At 37.5% G+C, this 20,401-nt stretch overlaps 1 protein-coding gene across 1 annotated transcript; it reads right to left on the bottom strand.

Annotated features, from left to right (window-relative positions):
• Nucleotides 1-947: 947 nt before the first annotated feature.
• Nucleotides 948-4,063, bottom strand: LOC147558060 (protein FAR-RED ELONGATED HYPOCOTYL 1-like). Its single transcript, XM_086659623.1, has 3 exons — nucleotides 3,839-4,063; nucleotides 1,227-1,879; nucleotides 948-1,131 (listed from the first exon to the last, which is right to left on the bottom strand). Exons 1-3 carry the CDS (start codon nucleotides 3,889-3,891, stop codon nucleotides 1,061-1,063), a joined length of 777 nt encoding a protein of 258 aa, XP_086515749.1. The 5' UTR covers nucleotides 3,892-4,063; the 3' UTR covers nucleotides 948-1,060.
• Nucleotides 4,064-20,401: the final 16,338 nt, after the last annotated feature.

Here is a 20,401-nt window from a genome sequence, read left to right as displayed (position 1 = left end):
CAAAGTGGATTGTTATATGTTTATTAGGCCATATTTTGGATCAAATGCTTGTTATTTAGGTTTTCAGTATACTATACTGGTCACATGGATTTCTAGGTTATCCACATCATCTCCACAACACTAACCATTATTTTTCTTCCAATTTTAACCAGCCTGTAATGACGCTTGACTAGATTTGTGGAGTTTTAAACGTTACCTCCTAGTTAATGGAAACTTTTAAAATGATAGCTGACGGCGCAATCCAAGTTTAATTGTTAGAACTTCTGAATTTCTTTATAACTTTGTCATGTCTTTGACCGATTCAAAGAGGAAGCTGGTCCGATTCGCGGAGCATACGTTACAGGTGTAAGCTCTAGTTTAATACATGCCGCGACTTTTTTAAGTGGGCTTGCCGAGCCTCTGCCCTCTCGGTTTAGCTTGGTCATGAGTGGTAAAAGTGGAATTTATAGGTTCATATGTGTATTCATCACCATATCAATACACCTCAAATATTTATCGACGGGAAATAGTAGTTCTCCACTTTTGACACACAAGGCCAAGTCTAATAGATACAAAGTCTTCTTTTGTGAGAATTATGCCAATGAGAAGAGTGATCTAGTAACGAATAATACAATGTCTAGGTCCTTCCCACTCATTACCCATTGGTTATTGGATTTAAATTGTATTACCATAGATTTAATATGGTATTAGACCTAGGCTGATAAGTTTAAAAGCCATACGTGCTCTACGTCATCCCAAAATTTGAAAAACACAGTGTTAGGCTAAAAAAACCTTACAAACTTAACAAGGGCCTCACAAATATAGCGAAGTTCTTGACACATCCTAAGCTTGAGTTCGCACTCTGAACGGTCTCTCAAGCGATGTGAGGCTATTACATAGTTACATCAGTCGGGGAAAATGAGAAAGAAGAGTATATATATATGGTGACAAAATGCAAGCCAAACATAGAAAACACAGTTAAGTAATAGTAGATTTCACACTCTTAGTAGTGTTTATCCAACAGAAATCAATTGGGAACATTTATTTTATGTACTACTCATACATAAGATATCATTACCATCTACAACATTAGCATAGAAAAATACTGTTCAAATTCTTGATCAATGGTTGGTTTCTTGGTATTTCGAGCATCTGCATCAAAGAAGAAAACATAATTACTTCAATCAGGACAAACATAAATGGCAAACTAATCGATTTTCGTAATATTATAACATATAGTTAGTTACCTTGGTTGACTTCCCATCTTCCGGATGACAAGATATATGAATCTAATGGAGCTTCATTATAAAGCATCATTTCATTGATTTCCCCGTCCGAGCATTCTTCAATCTCGTGTGTTTCGTGATATTGGAACTCGTCTTCGTCAAACTGGAATCCATTCTTGAGAATCTGGACACCGTGTTCTCTGCTTGTTGGTGATTCCTCTTCCATGATACTTGTTTTTTCGGTACTTGTGATGTCTAAGGAATGAAGTATACTCTTGAAACTATTGCTTCCACAACTACCCGATGAACTTGAAGGTTGATCATAACTATGGGTTCTCGAAGATTCTGTTTCAGATTTAACCGGCTGTTTGTAAGTGTATACCTTCAAGAACTCTGGGTCAGATTGAGCTTCTGGAGACGTAAACGTAAATGAGTCGGTGGTGGTATTGCTGCCATTTGAATATTCTAGTGGTTTCAAGGGGTCATAAAATCCCTCACCATCTGTGCTTTTCTTTACCAAGCATGTAAGAAAAACTTGTTCTTCCAGATCAGAACTAGATATTCGATTGATTGATTTATGCTTTGATAGAGGCAAACCCAATTGATCATCTTCTAACTTCCTTTTCTTGTTCAAATCAATAGTACTAGCATAGACTACTCCACTGACAAGAACACTGAAAGAAAAGTTTTCTCGGTTAGAAGGAAAAATATGTAGTTCAGTTGATATAATTAATCAAAAGATGAATCTGCAACTTATATGGATGAAGAACTTGAATATGCAGAAATAAGAAAAACAATGATATAACATGGTTGTAAATGCTTGATCCTACTATTTCATAATTTCATGTAGAGCTAAGTTCGAGAGCAAATTGTTTTTCAGCAACGAAAATGTTCAATTCACCCGAAACAGACGATTTTCATGTTTAATAAGTTGGTGCAGTTCTAAATATGCCATTGTTAGTACTTTCTTTCATCACATTGTGGAACAAGAACCCTACCACCGTCTAACCCTACAAACTACTGTAAACTAAATAAGATTCGTAAAAGTAGTTTATTATAGGCAGTTTTTGTGAATTTTGGAGAACTAATTTATGAGTTTGCGGCACTAGTCCTTTTATAAGACTTATGACCCAAATATAGATGCAAACTGTAAGAGGCATTTGAGGCAGTTTCCAAAAGAAGGCAGTATAGGATATTGGTATTGGCGGTTTAGTTTTCCAAAAGCCAATAGGCGGTTTAGATGGGTAGTTTCTAAAAGCTATTCAATTTGGTTTGTATACCAATAGATGGGCAGTTTCCAAAAGATGGTATAGGCGGTGGATGCATACCAAATTGGTTTCCAATTTTGGTTCAATTCCCACCGCCTCATAATAATATAAATAGGGGGTTGATCAACATCAACAACACACCAACACATCAACAACAACTCTTCTTTAGAGAGCTAGAGAGAGAGAGAGAGAGCAAGAGTGAGAGAAATTTTTCATAGTTTTTTGAGCGGTGTTAAATTTCTCGGTCGTCGAAGATTTAGTATAGAAGTTAAATTCTATACGGTACCATCTTGGGACGAACTTGCGGGTTGTGTGAGTCGTCTTCATCTATCCTTCAATAAAGATTTCTTGTTCGCCCGAGGACGTAGGCTTTAAAGCCGAACCTCGTTAAATTCTGTTCGCATATTTGATTTTGACTTAGCTTTTCGATTAATCTTCATAATCGGATCAATTTCTGGGTAGGTTCGATAGCTTCCGCGACTTTTAGTTATAACACAAACGGTAATTGTGCATCAAATAATTCAAAGGGAAATTTTATAAGGCCTCCCCAATTTTGTTAAAAGGCCTCCCCATGAACCATTTAACTTGCTAAATTATCACTAAGGGGAGGCCTTTTAACAAAAATGAGGGGGCCCTATAAAATCTCCCTAATTCAAATTAGGATCTATTATATGTGGGTTTTGTCCTTGCTTTTGCCACTGAAAACCTCGCCAAATGAGTACATGGTTTTGATCTTGGTGAAGACTCCAGAACCACACCAAGAAGGCACCGACCCTTACTAAGCCTGAGCTTACACTTATACACAGACTACGGAGGCTCCCTCTGGGGATGTGCCTAAACTCTTAAGACCTAATTTTCGAAGTATCAATTCCTAAACTCCAAGACCTAATTTTCAGAACTTAACCCAGCCAACTCATGCAAGTCTTGAGAGGTTTAACTACTATATATATAATCAGAACTCTAATTAACAAAACCTATATGATGTAAAAGATTTTACTCAGTGTTAATCATTAAGCACTCATCAAACTACAACAAAATATAATTGGATCCATGAAATTACTAGAAACTTAACTAGTAGGATTACATAACTTAATTTCAGTCTATTTTTTTGTAGATTGGGTAAGAATTAATCTCTAGCAGCAGCTCCTGGGGTTTCTTTTAATTTTCAAGAAACTAAGTTCCTTTGAAGTCAGTCCCCAATAAAAATTGTTATCTAATCAGAGGTTAAGCTTACTTCCCCCTATCCCAAACAAAAGCTTCACAAAATGATCAAATTCTAAAAATTAGAGAGCTCTAAGACAAGATTAGAGGTAGTTTACAGATAAAACTAAAAAGATTAATCAAGTAACTAGAAATAATAAATACCTGGTCATCTCATGAAGATGATGATGATTCTCTCTGTTTTTATCCAACTCCATGTTTGGAGAAGAGTTTTGGAATACTTGGACGATTTTTACTCTTTTATCTCAACTTTTCGCAGAGATGATCATGGAGGTAGTACCCCCTAAATTAAGAAAAAGTTTCCACAGAGTACAGATTCATCTGAACCTCTCTCTCTCTACTCTTTACTCTCTCCTATCGGGACCCGACGTAGTCACCATTTCAGTATCACGTGGTCTAGCATCCGATGTGGCACATCCTGCCAAATAGTTTTTTATTTTAATTTATCCAAACCACTCATTATATTAAGTAAAGGCCGGTGGTTGGGGAAAATCAGAATATTTTACTGGATGTAAAATTTTAAAAGGAATATATAAAATTTTGAAAATTTTCCGGAAAAACAAATTTTATCGGGAATACTTTTTAACAAGTTCAAATACATTTTACCTTTTTCTGACAGGTCCTGCCCTACTCTCCTATCCCACTTTCCGACTCCACTTTCTTCTAACAGTCAACATTCTTAAAGAAAGAGAGAAAGAGAGAGCAAACAAATCTAGAGAAACCATCAAGAAATTTGGATCATCTTCAAGTATGGTTCGTTCAAAGGCTTCTTCATCAAACAATAGTCTTCAAGAGAGGTAATATTTATTCCCATTCTTCATCATTAAGATCTCTTAAATCTAGGGTTTTGACTTTTGTAACCTAGGTTTTAGGATTTAGATTTTGTAAACTTAGAATCTATTCGGTGTTTAGGATGTACTGGTTGTTTAGGTATAGGTATTGGACAATTTTTTTGTGTTTAGGGTTTAAGGATTCGATTTTTAGTTTGAAAACGATTAAACCCACACGAAATTGAACTAGAGAATCACGAGCATTTCGTGAGAAGGAGATCCACGATCAGTTTCGTGGTTCTCTGACTCACTAAATTTTCGTGGTTTTCTGACCCACGAAAAGTTTCGTGGTCCTCCAACACACAAAAACTTTCGTGGTTCTACAAGCCACGAAAATTTGATCGCAAATGTACAACCCACGTTCTGTTTCGCGTTGATACTTTACTACACTTCCTTTGTATGAGCTAATTCATAGACCTTACATATTAGAATCATACTTATTTGGAATATTTTATTATGTAGGCGTAAAAAACATATTGTGGACCAACCTGCTCAAGTGCCCCCCACGTGATGTGGTTCGTCGCGGTAAGGGATGCCCCCCCTACTATGTCTGAACATGTCCGATGTCAGGAGCTACGCACCAAACAAAATGTTGAGATAAGTACGAGGCAGCAACCTAATTTGTCGGACGACGAGTCAAACGAGTCGGGTGATGAAATCGTGAACGTCGAGCAGGCAGAAGAATCACGGGACGTCTCAGGCAAAGAGTTGGGCGAGGAGTCAGGTGAGGAGTCGGGCGAGGAGTCGGTAAAAGGAGGCGAGGAAGGACGCGAAGAAGCGAGAGAAGTAGGGGAAGAAGCGAGATAAGGAGGTGAATCATTGGAAGAAGAAGCACAATAAGTTGAAGAACCCTCTCTAGTTGACGAGGACAGATTCCCTGTGGACCGATCGTTACTTAAGTTCTACAGGTGGCACATTGCCAACTATATATGGCATGGCAAGGTATGTGTTCGTATTTGAATGGTCAATTATTTTAATCTTTTCTCTTATGTATTTTATTTTATTTTCTTTAATTACGCGTTGGTTTCCAGTTTCTTAATCGAGTTTTGACCGTGAAGCCCACGGCTGGGTGGATTGATAAATGGGACCTCCGCAATAGTGGTGGCCAACGGGCCGTGCCGTGACTGCACGGGACGTTTCACAGTCGTGGCGTGTTAGACACGTCACACCCACGCCATGCACGGCTTTGAGCCGTGCCATGTCGTGCCTAGACTACAAGGTCTTGGCACGGAAACTCCCCATAGCAACGACCCAGCCGTTGCCGTGCCATTTCTGTGGCGGTCTCAGCCGTTTCCGTGCCAGGTCGTGACTAATGGGTCAACTCTTGCCAAACGTAACAAAAGAAAACACTAAATAATTTTCAAGTCAAACGTTGTGATCTTTGTATAAACTTTAAAATCTATGTTTATTTTATTACTCAATAATTTTATTAGCTATTAATTTTATCAATTGACAACTACTTTCAACAAAATAACAGTAATGTTTTGTAAATTAGGTACCCGTTTCTAACGGGTTAGCGTGTCGTGTCGGGTTAGGAACGCCACGGGCCGTGGCGTGTCGTGTTTCCATTCTTAACGTGTCGTGGTTGACGGGTCTGGGAGCTTAAAATCCCAGACCCGCCACACCCCGCTTGACCCGTGACGGGTCGACACGACATGGCACGCGACGTTCCGTGTCGTGTTGCCTTATAAACGGGTTGTGCCGGTCCGTTTCCGTGCCGACACGACCTGTTGGCCACCACTACTCCACAATGAGTGCATCTTCATACAAGAAACGATTCAAAAATCCGGATTTCAATTAATTATTGATCATGTGTTCGAAGGCCAAACGAGACACTTATTAGTGCTTTCTTGGAGAGGTTTTATATATCCAGAGACCAGCACCTTCTATTTACCATTTGGGGAGATGATGACCACTTAACGGTGTGAAACACATCGTTGATCTCTCTATTGATGAAAATGCGGTAAATAGTGCAACAAGTGGTACGATGAACGTGGAAGAAATGTTAACTTTAATGAATAAAAGTCAGGGACTTGCCCGTAATGAGGCGAGGGAAGATTTAAAGAACGGGCATTTGAAAACAGTGAAATTAGATTTTCTGAAGGAAGAAATTAAAAAGTCGAAGAATAATTCGAGGCAGAAGAATGAGTATTCGGCGATGGCGTATGTACTTTATGTTGTCGGATTTTGTATTTGCCTCGACAAGAGTGGGAACATGGTGAATGTTCAATACCTTCAGGTCATGTTTGGCGTGCACGAATGGAATGTGATTCCCAGGAATCACATTCCAGATCATTATTTGGCTTGTGGGAATAACTTGGGCCCAGGAATGTCATTCCGTTAAAAAGGGGTAATAGCAAACCCAGGGGGGAGGTGGGTTTGTGATTCCCATTCTCCCGGAATCACATATATTAATATTTATTGACAAATATATCCTTAACAAAATATTGAATTAACAATTTTTAAATTACCGTGTGATATATAAATCATGATTAAACTAGGATTTATGAACAAAATTTAAATTTAGATAAATTTCTATTTAGGTTTACGAACAAAATTTTATTTTAGATAAATTTTTATTAAGACCTTTATTTATTATCTTTAAATTTATCCTATTGGTGTATCGTGTTATTATTTCATATCTACGAATTTAAATAAATAATACTGATTTTAATATATAACAAAGTTGATGTGTAACCAAACACCTAATTAGGAATATGTCAGGAATCAAATTCCCATTTCTGATCAAACCAAACATCAAACTACAGTAGTCTGATTTCCATGAATCACGTTTGGGAATGTGATTCCTGAGAATCACATTCCATTCCTGCGCGCTAAACATGGCCTCAGTGTTTTGAAGAGTTGGACAAGGTCCATACATACTCATGGGGCTCTGCCTGCCTTGCTAACCTGCTGCATCAAATGTCAACTGCGATCAGGTTTGAAGTGAAAGAGATGGGAGGATGCTTTACCCTTCTTATGGTACGTGCGACTTTCGTACTCAATCATTTTTTAATTATTTTTATAGTTAGTTTACTAAATCTCTAAAGCATTTTCTTAGGTTCGGATTTACGAGCATTTTCCTGGTTTTAATAAATGGGATGTTATATCGGAATTTTAAGAAGGGTTGGCACTGGCTGGGAACCTAAGTCTGCTAGGAATCTCCAAGCTACAAAGAAAACACTTTTAGTTTAAAGGCAGAAACTGGACAACCTGATAGCTACAGAAGTAAGTTATATACTTCATATAATTTTCATGCGTAAAATAGTTTCAGTTACTTCGAAATGAATATTTATAATCTAAGTTGTTTGGGGCAGGTTGCTTGGGATCCTTACGGGAAGTATGGAGATCATTATGAGGCTGACGAGTTGTTATACTACCATGGGATGATTGTTACTTTCGATATCACTGGCTTATTATACCCTCAACGAACCCTCCGTCACCTAGGATATGTTCAGTCCATTTCAAAACCTCATCGCTCTCATAATCCACTGAAGTCTGTATTGATGAGCAAGAGGTACGTGGCTTATTACGGTCCATCAACTGCTTGGAAATGGGAAAACAGAGAAGACCGCTCCATATCTAATTCATCTCGTTTCCCTATGACTACTCCCGGACAAACTGTAGAGGGTTACATGTCATGGTATGCAACGATTTCTCACCTTAAGGTGTGTAACCCAACTTATGTAAGAGTTGAAGAAGTTCCTCCTCCTCCAGCCCGAAAAGACTATGATAGCATGTTCAAAAAAATGGTAAGCAATACAAGTTACGAGGTTAAATTTTTATTAATCACCGAACTTTAATACTAAACTAAATTTCATATAAATTCTAATTCAGAAACCTCGTCTGGAAAATTTTTTAAAAAATTGAGGACATGTGGTGGTGGTCAAAGCGAGCCCATTTCTCCAAAGACGAGGGAGAGTATGGCGCACATTGCGGAGTTGATAGCCAAAAAAGCTCAAGATGTGCCGTTAGATTAAGAAAGTTGAAGACGCTCTTGTTTAGAAAACTTTTTATTGTTTTGCATACAAGTCATATTTTGAAAGGGGTTTTTGATGTAAGACGACTTTTATTTCAATCGAAATATTTATTTCCCGTCATAGTATTTTGAAGAGTTTATATGAAAAACCCCAAAAAATAGCTTATATGCTCAAAATAAGGCAAGGATGGTCAAATGTGCTAAAAAATATGCCAAGTCCCATTTCATGGGTTCAGGACCCACATCCCATTTCGTGCTGGTTAAAAGCACGAAAAAGTAAGTAAACCAGAACTGATTATCGCCCACGAAATGGAATAGCTTAGAAATTATGCCAAGTATCACTTCGTCGGTTCAGGACCCACGTCCCATTTCGTGCTGGTAAAATGCACGAAAAATTCAGTAAACTGAAACTGATTATCACCCATGAAATAAAATAGTGCTCAGAAATATGCTAAGCCCCATTTCATGGGTTCAGGACGCACGCCCCATTTCGTGCTGGTAAAGGTACGAAAAAGGCCGGAAATCGGAACTAATTATCATCCTCGAAATAAAACTGTGCTCAGAAATATGCGAAGTCCCATTTCGTGGGTTCAAGACCCACGTCCCATTTCGTGCTGATAAAGTGCACGAAAAAGTCAATAAACCAGAACTAATTATCACCCAATAAATGGAATAGTGCTAAAAAATAGGCAAAATCCCATTTCGTGGGTTCAAGACCCACATCCCATTTCGTGTGTCCTTTGTCCACGAAATTGAACAGTTAATTTTAAGTTGAGTTTGAATTTGCGTGTTTCTTGTGTCGTTTTCTATCATATAAATAAACATTAAACAAAAGTAATAAATACTAAAAAAAAATGAAAATATTCAATTTCGTGTTAGTTAATAATATATACTAATACTTCTCGATTACATTTCCCCAAAAAAATATTAAAAACGTGTGAATCGGAAATCTTACGAAACTCAAAAGATAAATCTAAATAATAATCAAATGATCATCAAAATTTTCCATCGGACCCGTACCAATCAAATCCTTATAACCACCTAATTGTGCTTCAAATAACTTGTGTCAAGTCCAATAATTTTCGTCTTTTAGTTTTTCGTAGAAAGTAAATGGTGGGACAAAAGGAAGAAGTGAAAAATCCTTCGAAGTGACCCAAACATAAAGATCATTTTTATGATGAGCAAGAACGATCATATGCCATTTTTTGTAATTCGATGGCCCAGTCAAAGTCGGCAAGAAGGTCATATTCATGTTGATTGATAATATCACCACCGGGAGGGCAAACGTCTCTGCTACAAAAAATCCACACCATGACATACAAAATCATTTTTTTTGGAGCGATATCCTCCGTGCACATTATAACGTCTTTTAGTCGGAGACTGATATCATCATGCCACATTAACTTGTAAAAAGCTTCATTCGCGACAATATGATCATACATCTTAAGTCGAATTTCTTTACCCATCGCTTGACGTCCTTCAGTAATTGCTTTATTTACAACATAAAAGCCACAGTGCCCGTCCCCCGGGGCATTTACTATCTTGTGGACAAATTGTTTCATGTGATTAGGGATTGAGTTCAAAAGTATTGAATTTTTCATTGGAGGATATATCATTTTCGACTGACATCTCTGTGGAATGAGTTTATGTCTTTCAAATACCTTTATCTTGTTTTTGATCTTCAGATCCTTTTCTTCTTCATTCATTTGGCTAAAGTGGCTAATCATATTTGATCTTTTTATATCAGACATAATCTCGGCATACCATTTTCTTTGCACAACATCATCATCTTCTCTATTTTTATGTTCACTCATTATCCCTTTTGCATATCCGCTATTTCTTTTTTGGCTTTATCTTTTGCTGTTTTTTTTATCAAATTTCCCCTTTAATGTTTTTTCTTTTTCTAACTTCTTCTCTAATATCTCTGTTAACGCTTTCTGTTTTTGTAAAATCTCAAAGCTAGATGGATTCCTTTTAGTCGACCTATCATTCAGACTTTGCTTTTTGTAAGGCCTACCTATTTCCAACAATCGGTTTTTGAGGTTCTCTCATGTTTGTTGTTTAGGAGCACAGATTAACCTTAGTTCAATTGTCATTTGCTCCCTCTATGGTTGTGAGGCTTTTAACCACCTTTCTCTGACTATCATATGTTCAGGTAGGTCATCATAGTTCCCTTGCTCGACCTCAATCAAGACATCATATGACAATTGTCTCCAATATCTATCGATCGCATCAAGTGATATAAGAACATTACTGGCAAGTTGCTCAATCAATTCAGGTTTACAGGGTAAACAATGCGTACGCCTAAGTATACAAAGGCAAACATTCTCACTCCCATAATAATCAACCCGCGTCATCTCTTGCAACATCATATCCATCGCGCGACATGCAACCACGTTCCTTAATTTGTCGAAAAGCTTAATTTGATGGGCATGCACTCAAATTATTCTTAAACGAGTCTGTGAGGCCAATAAACTGAACATCTAAGCACTTATGAGCAGCTTTCCAACATGAAACAAATTTTCCTAACAAATTATTCAAGAAACATTTCAACCTCCCGTGTTCTCCCTCAGCTCTCCTTGTTGATGTGGTGCCAAAATATCGTATCTAGTTTGACCAAAAATCAACAAATCTCTCTTTGTAGAGTGACAACCATGTATCTTGACAATAACTTACTAATTCTAGGGAGACTTTTCTCCATTTCTCTACGAGCTTTATTAACCCGGGTCTTGTATAGTTCCTCGGTATCTGCCCACGTGATAAGCTACCATTCATTGAAAAACTCATTAACCATTTTATCTTTCTCAAGTTTCTTCTCACTTGCATCCATCTTCTTATCCTTATCTACAATCTTTAAGTGTTTTTCAGCCTTGGCCTGGACATTCTTGTTTATATTATACAAAGCATATGTTTTGTATTTGGAAATATGATCTCAATTGCATTTATCAACGAGAGTTCCCTGTCAGTAATGAATACAATAGAAGAGTCACCAACACTATATAACTGTCGCAAACATTCCATAACCCAAGTATAATGTTCCGTCTTTTCGTTGCTTATAAATGCGTTTGTTGCCACTATGAAGGTCTTCCCAGTCGAAGTGGCTGAAACTACCTGAAGCAAAGGGTGTTTGAACTTGTTGGTTTTATAAGTGCAATCAATGACAACAAACTGAGGGAAACACAATGCAAGCTGAACACTCTTAGGATGGGCAAAAAACAAGTACTTTACCTCTTCGGAATTTTCATAGCATCTATACTTGACTACATAGTGATAATCCATGCACAACTTCATAAACTGTTGCATTACTGTCATACCTTGACTTTCCTCGCACTTCACCTTTCGTTGTGCATTGTACACAGTCCTCATTGTAGAAAGTTATCTTTCTTCTTTTGTTTTATATGCAACAATATATCTTTGGAGCGTGACCCACTTTTAGTTAATGCAGTAATTAATTGTAGCTCATCTTCTTTAGATCTAGCTGCATATGCATGACCTATGAGGCTTTTTTCCAACTGGTAGTTGTGGTGTTCCACAAATTACATACCATGTCTTTTGGAAATAAATGTGATACATCGACAAACATTGAAATAGGTGCCCCATCTCCGGACATTGAAGAAGCATTTGAATCAAGTTTAAGAGACTGAAAAAGAATGAAAAGGAAATAAGTACATAAAAAATCTAAAGGATAAAAAGGTCAAATGAAGCATTTCGTGGACTAAGTAACCACGAAATATATCGTGCCTCTGTATCCCACGAACTATTTCGTGCGTCTGCCTGTCACGAAATGTTTCGTGGGTCGTACATCCACGAAACGACTTTTTCTGGTTCACGAAACTCCTTCGAAATTTTGAACCAGCTGGGTTTTAGGGTTAAAAAATTCGAAATAAATAAAGTAAAAAAGCCACGATTGTTGGTCTTTTTGAGTGATGCTATCTTGAGCTATACTTCCATCAACATTATCAATTTTGTTAGGTTCTTTCTCCATATTTTAGGATTTAAGAGAGTGTAATTAATCTGTTTGAAGAAAAATAAAGTTGTTTAATGGTTCAAAGATGAAGAGTAGTTATGAACAAAAAAAAATGGGTTATTTCCCTAATGGCCCCCACCTTTGTGACCAGCTTCCCGCCTGGCCCCCTACTTTACGAGAAATACCCATATGGCCCCCTACTACCGTTAACTTTAACTTTCCGTCACTCTCTCTCCTCCATCTCCTTTTCTCTCTCTGCCATGTCACACCACCTCATCTGTTAGGCCACCTCATCACCTTCTCCGGCAGAGGTCGCCGGCCGGAAATTTGGCCGGCCGGCGACCTCTGCGGGAGAAGGTGATGAGGTGGCCTAAGTCCTAACAGATGAGGTGGCGTGACATGGCAGAGAGAGAAAAAGAGATAGAGGAGAGAGAGTGACGGAAAGTTAAATTTAACGGTAATAGGGGGCCATATGGGTATTTCTCGTAAAGTAGGGGGCCAGGCGGGAAACTGGTCACAAAGTTGGGGGCCATTAGGGAAATAACCCAAAAAAAATTAGAAAGAAAAAGGGTTATTTCCCTAATGGCCCCCAACTTTGTGACCAGCTTCCCGCCTGGCCCCCTACTTTACGAGAAATACCCATATGGCCCCCTTCCGTTATAACACCGTCACTCTCTCTCCTCCATCATGTTTTCTCTCTCTGCCAAGTCATGCCACATCATCTGTTACGCCACCTCATCACCTTCTCCGGCGAGAGTCGTCGGCCGACCAATTTCCGGCCGGCGACTTCAAACAAAAAAAAAAAAAAAAATTTCTCTCTTCCTCTCTCTCTCTCTTTAAAATTTTTTTTTTTTTTCTTTCTTCTCTCTCTCTCCACAGATCTGTTGAAGGTCCGGTCGACCTTCCACAGATCTGTTGAAGGTCAAACGAACCTTCAACAGAGCTGTTGAAGGTCCCCTCTCTCTCTCTAGTACTCAGTTCTAGAGAGAGAGAAGAAAGAAAATTTTTTTTTTTTTTTTTAGAGAGAGAGAGAGGAAGAGAGAATTTTTTTTTTTTTTTTTATGTTTGAAGTCGCTGGCCGGAAATTGGCCGGCCGGCAACTCTCGTCGGAGAAGGTGATGAGGTGGCATAACAGATGATGTGGCATGACTTGGCAGAGAGAGAAAACATGATGGAGGAAAGAGAGTGACGGTGTTATAACGGAAGGGGGCCATATGTGTATTTCTCGTAAAGTAGGGGGCCAGGCGGGAAGCTGGTCACAAAGTTGGGGGCCATTAGGGAAATAACTCAAAGAAAAATCACGAATATGAACAACTTGAAGAACAATAATGAAGGTGTAATGGAGTTGGCTACAAGTTTTAAAACAAAACTTTTTTGTTTAAGCCCTAGAAAGATTTTGTAGGTTTTGTTTGTTTATTGGAATAATTAATTAGTAAACCATCCAAATTTTGAAATTGTTTTTTAAGTCCCTAAATTTATTTCCCCATAACAATTTACAAAAGAAATTTGTCAAATCAAATTGACCAATTTTTGACCAAGTCTTCACACCCCAGAAAAAATTCTGATTTCCCAAAGCGTTGGCCTAAGAAAAAGATGAAGGTTGCATTTTACTGACAGATTCACATCAGAGTTTGTTATCTAGTGAAAGGATTGAACGCTTCCTTTTTACAAAAGTGAAAGAAAAAATATCAAAAGAGAACTACTTTACTTAATGGTAGTTTTTTTTTTTCTCTAAGCTAAATATTAGACTAAGTTAACAGATGGGTGGACCCAAAATAACTCTCACTTTATTCATGACATAGGAGGTCGGTACGAGTTTCCTAAGCCAACAAAAGGGTAGATCCGAGTCAGCACTACAACTTGCGTCATTAAATAGGGAGGTCTGCAGCAGTATGTTTGACAACTTAGTCTTTACTTTGCCTTAAAGAAATGTCGATTATGCATGATGCAGAATATCGCTGAATATTCATTCTTTCCAAGATACGCTCATATTTGCTATGATCATCAGATTATATTATCTGCCCCTACTAGGTATCCTCCTTTAAGTCAGTGATTCCCCGCTGCCAAGCAAAGCTATATAAACAACACAAGGTTGTCCTGAAAAAGATATGATCCTTACTCAACCTGCAACACTGAATTGATTGAGCGTCGAAATATCTTTGCAGGTACCCCCCCCCCCCCCCCCCCCCAATCTCCTCACCGACAGCACATAGACACAATAACTCGAAGGTACAAGAACGATTTTCAGTACAATTTCCAAGAAGCTACTTTCCAACATCAGCATAAACCAAAAACTATTTTTCTGATTTAACAGAGATAAATGAAAAATGATTTAGTCGAAGTTAGAACAATATTATTTCCTTAGGGCATTTTACACCCATGTAATAGTAGTAGGAGTTGGTTGTGTGCCTCTCATGATTCAACGACTTCCTTTCAAGGTGGTGATGATACTTCACATTTCTAAAGCGTACGAATTACCTTCAAAAGTAATATGAACTCCTTTGATTGTTTCTAACTTGATATGATGGACTAACTAAAATACGTCTGACTGGGACTTAAAATTACAATATCCTGACTTCAAAACAAAACAAAAGAATCGAATGATTTGTTTGTTGAATTAAGTGGGAATTTATAAGTATTGAATGGATGGGTTACAATCTTTCGTGATGCTTCAGGAAGAGGCACACGAGAGGTGGGCCGGTCAATGTAGCTGACCTTCGTGAGTATATGGATAGGTGTTGTCATTAAAATGTACCAAGATTAATTTTTCGTAATATAGGAAAAGATAGAAAATTTCATCTACAAATTTTAGAACTAAAATGGGAGTATATGTGAAGTTACTACAGTTAGATAGTAATATGTGTGACTCTTTATTAGAGAGACCACTATCTTGCTCCTTTAGTTTCCAGTTCCTGACCTAGCCCTAGCCGAATCTAGCTCATAGGCTCAAAATTATGTCTTACAATCTTATGTGTAAATGTTTCAATTCTTGATAAATAGTTTATAGGGGACAATAACTAAAAAGGTCAAAATAACATTGAAAAAGAATAGAAAAACATCACATTTCATAATTATTATTTAGGTAAAAAAACATACAAAATCTAAGGTATTCTTTTGTCATTTTGTATAATTTTTCTTGAGATGACGAATTTGTATGAAATTTATACATTTAGAAATGATTTTTCATAAGATTTCTAACAAGATCCACTTTCGCTATTTTTTTTTCAAAAAAAAAACTTTGAAAAACGTCGTTTTTTCTATTTTTCTGCAAAATGAGTATCCAATTATTGCAAACTGGGGTTTGAAAAATGTAAATTGCAAACAAGGATTAGCAAAATGTTAAACGCAAACTGGGGGTTGCAAACTAGGTTGCAAAATGTAAATTGTAAACTAGATTTGCACGCGTAATTTAGTGATCAGATTTTGCAAACTCGATTTGCGACACGATAACAAAAAAAAACCGAAATTTTTTCTTCAAATTTTATATTCAGCATCATCAGATAAATTGGGATTGCAGATCTAGGGTTTGCAAGTTCTTTGTCATAGATCCGAATCACATTTTTATTTGAAAAAACGAAAGTCACTCTCCTCCATCATGTGTTTCTTTCTAATACCCCATCTTCTCATACTCTGTTTTCAATAACCTTGCATCCTCTCTCTACTTTCTCTCTCTAAAATATCTAGATATTGTGAATAGTAGAGGTGTTTGAACTGATGCCTGATTTCTCTGGGCTTATTTCCTTTAATGTAAAGAAACTGCGCCTAAATCTTTAGGCTTATTTAATCAATTCACCTGTTACTATTGTTCTATTGACATTGATCCCTAAATTTCATTCTTTTAGTCCCTCTCTAGAAAACTTGAAATTAGAAGATGATGTATAAGAAGCGAAAGAATATCAATCAAGGAAACCCTTTTACAATAAAAATTAATGTAATTGGAAGTGCAGGACCATTACGTCTTTTAGTAAAAGATGAAGAACTTGTTGCTTCATTAATTAATATTGCTCTTAAATCTTATGCTCTGTGAAGGTCGTTCCCCTATTCTTGGTACTGATCTTGATCATTTTGTTCTATGCTGCTCCCGTTTAGAAGGCCCTGGTAATTAAATTTAGGGTTATTTCCCTAATGGCCCCCTACTTTGTGACCAGCTTCCTGCCTAGCCCCCTACTTTACGAGAAATACCCATATGGCCCCCTTCCGTTATAACACCGTCACTCTCTCTCCTCCATCATGTTTTCTCTCTCTGCCAAGTCATGGCACATCATCTGTTACGCCACCTCATCACCTTCTCCGGCGAGAGTCGCCGGCCGGCCAATTTCCGGCCGGGGACTTCAAACATAAAATTTTTTTTTTTTTTTAGAGAGAGAGAGAGGAAGAGAGATTTTTTTTTTTTTATGTTTGAAGTCGCCGGCCGGAAATTGGCCGGCCGGCGACTCTTGCCGGAGAAGGTGATGAGGTGGCGTAACAGATGATGTGGCATGACTTGGCAGAGAGAGAAAACATGATGGAAGAGAGAGAGTGACGGTGTTATAACGGAAGGGGGCCATATGGGTATTTCTCGTAAAGTAGGGGGCTAGGCAGGAAGCTGGTCACAAAGTAGGGGGCCATTAGGGAAATAACCCTTAAATTTAATATTTCTCTCTCTCTCTCTCTCTAGGATTAGTGAAGACCATGAAGCAGGTCCTTCCAGACCTATTTGCTACTTTCAAATGCCTTCGCTTTAGCTTACCGACAATGGGTCGTGCCTCCGAGTTCACTTCATCTGGCTTAAGTCTCGTTCGAGCCCCCCATGTTCTGACAGTATTAGAGTGACTACCTATATTCCCTAAGCAAGTAAGGCAAAGTGATTCAGGAGGGGACGGAGATGGTAGTGCAGTAGTTTTCGGGGAAAAAACCACTAGAGAAAGGGGGCTAAGTGAAGTAGTTCGGGGCAGAACTACTAGATAAAGGCTTTCCAATTCTTATTATTTAAATTCTTCTTTTTCTCCTAACCTGCTGACCAGATGCAGTGAGTTCACTCACGTAGCCCGTATGGATTCCGTCTCTCTCCTCCCTCAACCAGCAGGCAGGGCAAGTCTCCAGTCCCTGCCAACGGGAGAAGAGGCAAGACCGACTCTTTCAACCGCCCCATACCCAAAACATATGGCCCGAAGCGGAGCATGGGATCTGGATCTTGAAGAGCTGATTCCCCTTGCACAGACAAAAAATTTGGGTTTGTTGAGAGAAAAATTGATTTAAATACATAAGGATAGCTTGGAGATGAAAGAAATAGGAAATGACCTTAATGACAATTACTCATATTATTTTACACTTTATATATCATTAATCGTAATATTTTGACAACTTTTAGCCAATAGGAAAAAGTGTAGCTTTTTTTAGTTATTATGATAATTTTTTCAACCCAAAAATCATTTCCCCTAGTTTATAATATATGTCAGCATTATAGTCTTTTAACTCTTTCCATTGTTTCACTTGGGGTTTTCGACTCATTTAAGTATGCTACGAGAAAGGTGAGCGTTGTGTTTGATTGCATATTAAGGGAAAAGGAGAAAAAACCTTCATTTTTATCTTCTTTTTCTATCTTAGCTCCAAAGAAGGGAAAAAACCTTCATCTGTTTTTATTTTAAATAGAAAGAATTTATTTTGATATTGTATCACAATTTACAAGACTTTGGGTTGGTAGAATACTTCTTCTCACAAATTCAGTTTCTTAATTTTCTGATATAAACTTTTCCTTATAATTAATATATTAGAAAATATAGATCAGACAATTGGTACAATTTTTCAGTCGGGAGGATCCTTTAGTTCAGTGATTATTCTGAATGAAAAAGATTATGATATGTGGTCTCAAATCATGGAGATGCATATTGCTGAAAAAAGAAAAACTTTCGTTTATTCGAGGTAATTTATTACCACTTGCTGAAGATGACATTAAATATGAGAAGTGGTACGCAGAAAATCAAAAAGTCAAGAGATGATTGTTGATGTCTATGACTCCAAAAATTATGAAACATTCATTTACCAACATCTCGTGATATTTGGAAATTTATCTAAAGCCTTTTATGATGGATCAGATGAATTGCAAATCTTCTCTTTAAATCAGAGGGCGTTTTTCGCCAAACAGAATGGAAAAACAATTTTGGTTTACTACAGTGAACTGGTTGAGATCTTTAGTGAATTAGATCACCGTGATAAAGTGATCATGGAAAACGAAAATGATATTATATCTTTTCTCAAATCAGTCCAACGACAACGTGTGCATATTTTTCTTGCTGGGTTAGATGGTGAATTTGAACAAATTTGTGGTGAAATTTTGAGAAATGATCCCACTCCTGATTTAGAAGAATGTTCTTTGGTTCGTCGTGAGCTTGTTCGACTCACAAAGATGAACGGAGAATCTGAAACAACTGATGCTTCCGCAATGATGACTCGAAATAGGACAAAATATAATCTTGTTAAGAAACTATTTGTCAATCCGACAAATCATCTTATAGGTGTACCCACTGCAATAAAACAGGTCATACCAAAAGTCATTGTTATGAACTAGTAGGTTTATCCAGAATGGTGGGATCGTAATCGAAAGAAAATCTCCAAGAAAACCCTTATAGCTGCACTTGTTGAAACAGAGAAGAAAATCCAACTGTTGAGCAAGCTTCAGCAATGGTAGTCACTACAGACAACATATATGCAGAGAGGATGAACTTTAGGGATAAACCCTGCTACGTGGAGTAGTTAGAGAATCTCAGAAATCAACTAAACGAGTGCTTGCACCATAAGTGCGAAGTGGAGAAGAAACTATCAAGTCTTAGCTCGCTATCCCAAGAAGGTACTTTTGTGGATACAAATATTTTGGTGAAGCAGTTGCAAGAGAAGATAAGGAACTATGAGTCTGAAGTCCAAGAAGCAAGGAAGTTGAAATCTTCTTATCAAAATAATGAGTTATTAAAAGAAAAACTATTGGAAGCAAATGACTAAAGAGAGTGTGCAGAATTCGAGTTACTTAAACAACAAAATACTCAATTTGATGTGAGAAAGTTGGAGGATGAACTAATGGCATGGAAGTCATTAAACGATGATATTCATGGTGTTTCATGTCCGAGTGACATACGTATTAAGTTTGCAGGCTTGTAAAAAGAGGTGATTGAAAATATGACGGTAGTTGGTAAAGTAAGCGCATGTTTAAAGCAAATGGATGTAACTTTGGAAGCAACTGAACTTGGTAAACAACATGCAGAATTTGTGGTCTCATTGGCCAACCAGAAGGCAGAAGAGTTGGTATCAGAAGTTAAACAACGTAAATTAATGATCAATTGTCTTACTGCAAAAAGAGAAAGATTAAAAAGGGAGGTTATTGAATTGAAGATGTACAGGAATGTGGAAATAGAATGTGGAACTCTTATTCATGAATTGGAGATGATAGAAATGAATCCTCCATCAAAGAACTGGAAGGTAAATTATCAGAACAAAATGAGGTCATAGCTCACCAATATAATGAGATAAACCAACTCAATGAGCGCGACGAGTAGCTAAACAACGAAAACGGAGGCTAAAATCATTAGAACAGGAGAGTGACCAGCTCAGTGAAGAAATTTATGTTTTGGAGTCTGAATCGATCATGGTGATTATTCTGCTGCAAGTGTGAAGGTTTTGCAAATGGTTAACACAGTAGTTGATGGTTTTACCAAAGCAATTTCAAGCCGAATATTTTTGAATTGGTGGACAAGTTAATCATGTGTGATATCTATGCACCAACTTGAGGAGGAGTGTTGAGATCTTTCCGATATTGAAATATTCCATATAATTATCTTTCCTATATTGGGATATTAGAAAATAGTAAAGATATTAGATATTAGCAACTAGTAGTATTCTAACCCTATAAACAGAGTCTTGTAATTCTTTTGAAAACCATAAGGAATAAAACAATTTCTTTG

The sequence above is a fragment of the Eschscholzia californica genome, unplaced genomic scaffold, assembly GCF_041429995.1.
Source record: "Eschscholzia californica isolate CP2 unplaced genomic scaffold, dmEscCali1.0.p SCAF_2, whole genome shotgun sequence".
In the NCBI taxonomy this organism is placed as follows: domain Eukaryota; kingdom Viridiplantae; phylum Streptophyta; class Magnoliopsida; order Ranunculales; family Papaveraceae; genus Eschscholzia; species Eschscholzia californica.
The sequence above is the reverse complement of the archived record's forward strand: the minus strand, read 5'-3'. Positions and strand labels throughout refer to the sequence as shown.